Source organism: Otolemur garnettii, unplaced genomic scaffold, assembly GCF_000181295.1.
Source record: "Otolemur garnettii isolate 467f Iridium unplaced genomic scaffold, OtoGar3 scaffold00053, whole genome shotgun sequence".
NCBI lineage: Eukaryota > Metazoa > Chordata > Mammalia > Primates > Galagidae > Otolemur > Otolemur garnettii.
The window spans coordinates 2,878,828-2,882,427 of NW_003852448.1; the positions used below are offsets into that span (position 1 = coordinate 2,878,828).

General features: G+C 36.7%; 1 protein-coding gene across 2 annotated transcripts in view; it reads left to right on the forward strand.

Moving 5' to 3' along the window:
* The window catches only part of LMBR1 (limb development membrane protein 1), a 191,557-nt gene that overhangs the window by 118,216 nt on the left and 69,741 nt on the right, over nt 1-3,600 (forward strand). For both annotated transcript variants that reach the window (XM_023514439.1, XM_023514440.1), the window contains one exon: nt 1,961-2,033. In XM_023514439.1, the coding sequence (XP_023370207.1) occupies nt 1,961-2,033 (73 nt within the window). The remainder of the gene's footprint in view (nt 1-1,960; nt 2,034-3,600) is intronic.

Here is a 3,600-nt window from a genome sequence, read left to right on the forward strand (position 1 = left end):
CAGCACCCTGCATTCAGCTGCTCCTCTCAGTGTACGGCTCTCCCTTCTGCAGGACCACCACACACCCCAGCACGCACTACTCACTAGCTGTTTCAGCTTAAGTTCTGTCTCCTTGCAGAGGCCTCACTGACTGGTCTGTGTAGATCTCTCCTTCTGTCTCCTTCCCACCCCTTAGTGTTTCATGCATGGTCTTTGTCATTATTTTTATATTTATTATTTATTCTTATTATTTTTTTTTTGTCCCCTTCCAAGTTTAGGCTTCCCAAGGGTAGAGAGTACACATACTCAGCAATTAGTGCAGGGCTAGGTCATGGGGACCATAAATACTTTTTGAAAGACTGAGAATGTTTGGATTGCTTTAAATAAATTTCACATAAACCATATAAATTTGATACCTGATAGGGATTACATGTTTGAGAATCTGTTTTCTGAAAACACCTAATCAGGCGGCTGAAAGGTTTATATGTGCATGTATATATGTATATATATGTGTATATGTTTATATACCCATATGTTATATGTATATATTATAGTTACAGTATATAATATGGAGTGCCAAAAAATGTATACACATTTTATGTGCTATTATCTATGTATGACTTTTCAAAGTTGAATTGAATGACCTCGGCACTGTGTAGTATGATGTTCACTCAGGAGTTGCCATTAATCACACGAATGCTGGTGTCACCATGTGACGGGCAGGACAGAGAAAATGGCAGAAGCATGGTTGTCCTTCAGAGCCCGAGACCACTGTGAAATGGCATTTGAAATCTGAGAACTTGTGGAAGTACAGTGACAATGCAAGTGTAGGTGGGGGCCCTTAAAGGATGTGCACCATAGAAAAGCAGCTATGCTGGTGGTGCCTTGGAAAGAAATTGAAACAGCTTGTGCAGCATACGAGGGCCACTTTGGTGAGTGCTGCACAAGCCGTCGTTTGCCCTACTCCATTGTGCCTGCTGAGGGTGACCACTCTGAGCACCTCTTGTAGTCGCAGAAGTCAAATGTGACTTGTATTCATCTTTTGTTATCGATATATATTGAGTATTATACTTTTAATACATTTTTTTCCTTTCTTAAAATGGCTTTCCATCCTTTTGACCACTAACTTCTTCTGAGTCATTTTTTTGCTGACAATAAGTAGCTTGTGTTTGAATGATACAGAGCGTTGATAGTGGCTCTGGGCTTCTTTCAGAAATTCCCAAGAGATAGAAAGATAGTTAAGATCCTTTCATAGTAGGATAGTTGCAATAACAAAACAGAATTAAACCAACTTTAGGTTTTATCAATTTTGAATACTTTGCAGATAATATCCCATATACTTGGTAATTGATTTGCAGGATTTTTTTTTTCTCTTGAACTAGTTTTGTAGGGTTTGGTGTTGTGTGGTTTACACATAAACATACCACTTGTGTAGGATTCTGCTGGAAGATTTTGATAATACCAATCTTCAATATTTATGGAATGTTTTTAGTACATAAAGATAACAGGAATGGAAAGTATTGCATGTTAATAATGTACCTTATGGATTTCTTGTTTTAGACGTTATGTAGGTAATTATAAGTGAGGAAACAATGTCAGACTGAGAGTCTATTCCTTCTAGCTATAAAACATTGGTTTAGGTGTAAAGAGGTACTTACTATATTTAGCTTTTTGGCTGTTTAAAATTGATACATTTGTTTGCCATTGAGAAAGAAGCAGAATTCTTTAGTTTAATCTATTAAACTTTAAAAATATCCAATTTAAATGTATGTAGGGTTTGTGATAATCAACCTTTGATATATTTAGTTGTATACAAAAATACCTTAATCTTTTAAATAAAATAGTTTGACCATTTTTAATTTGGGTTCCTAATAATTTGAACGAATACATTATAAAAATAATTGGTTAGATAGTCTCAATGTATTCATCAACACTTGTCTTTTAAAGTTGCACTATTGAATAGTTTTATCTTTAAATTTAGATTCTTGAAGATCTGGATGAACAAATTTATATCATTACTTTAGAAGAAGAATCACTCCATAGACGACTAAATGGTATGTATATGTCACGTGTTTAGACCAGAATAAAAAACTTTTTAATTCAAAAAATACAGACATTTGAAAGGAAAAAATGTAATCCTCTCAGTATCTTGTGCTGTTGAGAGAGGTGAAGACTTAAGAGTAATAAGGCAGCTTCTCTGTGATGAAAGTTTGCTGTAGGCCTTGGCTGCAGTGAGCTGAATCTGGCAAGGCCTGTTTCATCCTGACACGTTGGCCTGGAGGGACTAGGTATCCCTCTCCTTCCAACTCCCCAGACCCTTGGCATATGTGGCTTAACAGTTGCTAAGGTAATGCAGATTTCCATGTTGTCTTAGTGATTGGGATATCCCTATTTCATTCCCTTTGTTGAAATCTTTACAATAAAAAGTAATGTGCTTCTTTGATATTAAGGTATCAGATTTGCCTCTTAAAGTTTTAACTCTGTTGTTATTTGGGAATACTGTTAATTATCAGCTGCTGATCAAGTAAGCATGTCATAGATTTTAAAGTTTAATCTTTAAAACTGATCATTTTTGGCTTTTGGGCAAAGTCCCTTTACTTTTACTCAAGTGATTTTCACTCTGCACTTTTTTTTCTTCATAATCTTTTTTTAAAAGAATGTTGTAATTACCTACATAGTATAACATTATTGGGGTGATGGGTATACCAAAAGCCCAGGGTCCACCAATATTTAATATATACACATAATGGATTTCAACTTGCATCCCCTAAATCTATTAAAATAAAAAATAAAAATTTTAAAAAAGTTGAAAAACCACCTGTCTTCCACCAAGATGAGATTATTAATAGCTAACTGTATTTCAGAATCATAATTTAAAAGTGGGTATGGAGTGGAAAATTAAATATAAAATATTTAGAGATAGGAAGAAACACACCTACTTTCTTTAATTTTAAGTAGTGAATTTAAATAATTTATTCTTAGAGCTAAGAATTTCAGTTTGTACCTAATCTGGAGAATTCTTGTCAGTCATGTTATATAGCTTGATACAGATAAACTTTTGGACTGGAATGATATATTTCTTTTATTGTTCTAACTTTATTAAAGCTACTTTAACATTTAAGCCCATTTGATTTCAAAATTATAAACCAGTTAATAACAAAGATTCCTGTGATGTGCATCACACATTCCAAACAGGCTGAAGAAAGCACACTCAGTGCGTCATTGGAAAAACACTACCAATGTTCCTGATGTTTAATTGCAGCAATAATATTATAACAAATTCATCTTGTTAGATAATCATGCTATTGTGTGATGAACGTGTCAGACTGCCCTCTGCAGTGTGGTCGCATCTCAGCCGCAGATGCGCCCCCTGCAGTGTGGTCATATCTTAGCCTCGGTGTACCCCCTGCAGTGTGGTCACTTTTCAGCCTCTGGTGCACCCCCTGCGGTGTGTGTGGTTGCTTCTCAGCCTCAGGTGCACCCCGTGCAGTGTGGTCTGGTCTCAGCCTCAGGTGCGCCCCCTGCAGTGTGGTCTGGTCTCAGCCTCAGGTGCGCCCCCTGCAGTGTGGTCTGGTCTCAGCCTCAGGTGCGGCCCCTGCGGTGTGGTCTGGTCTCAGCCTC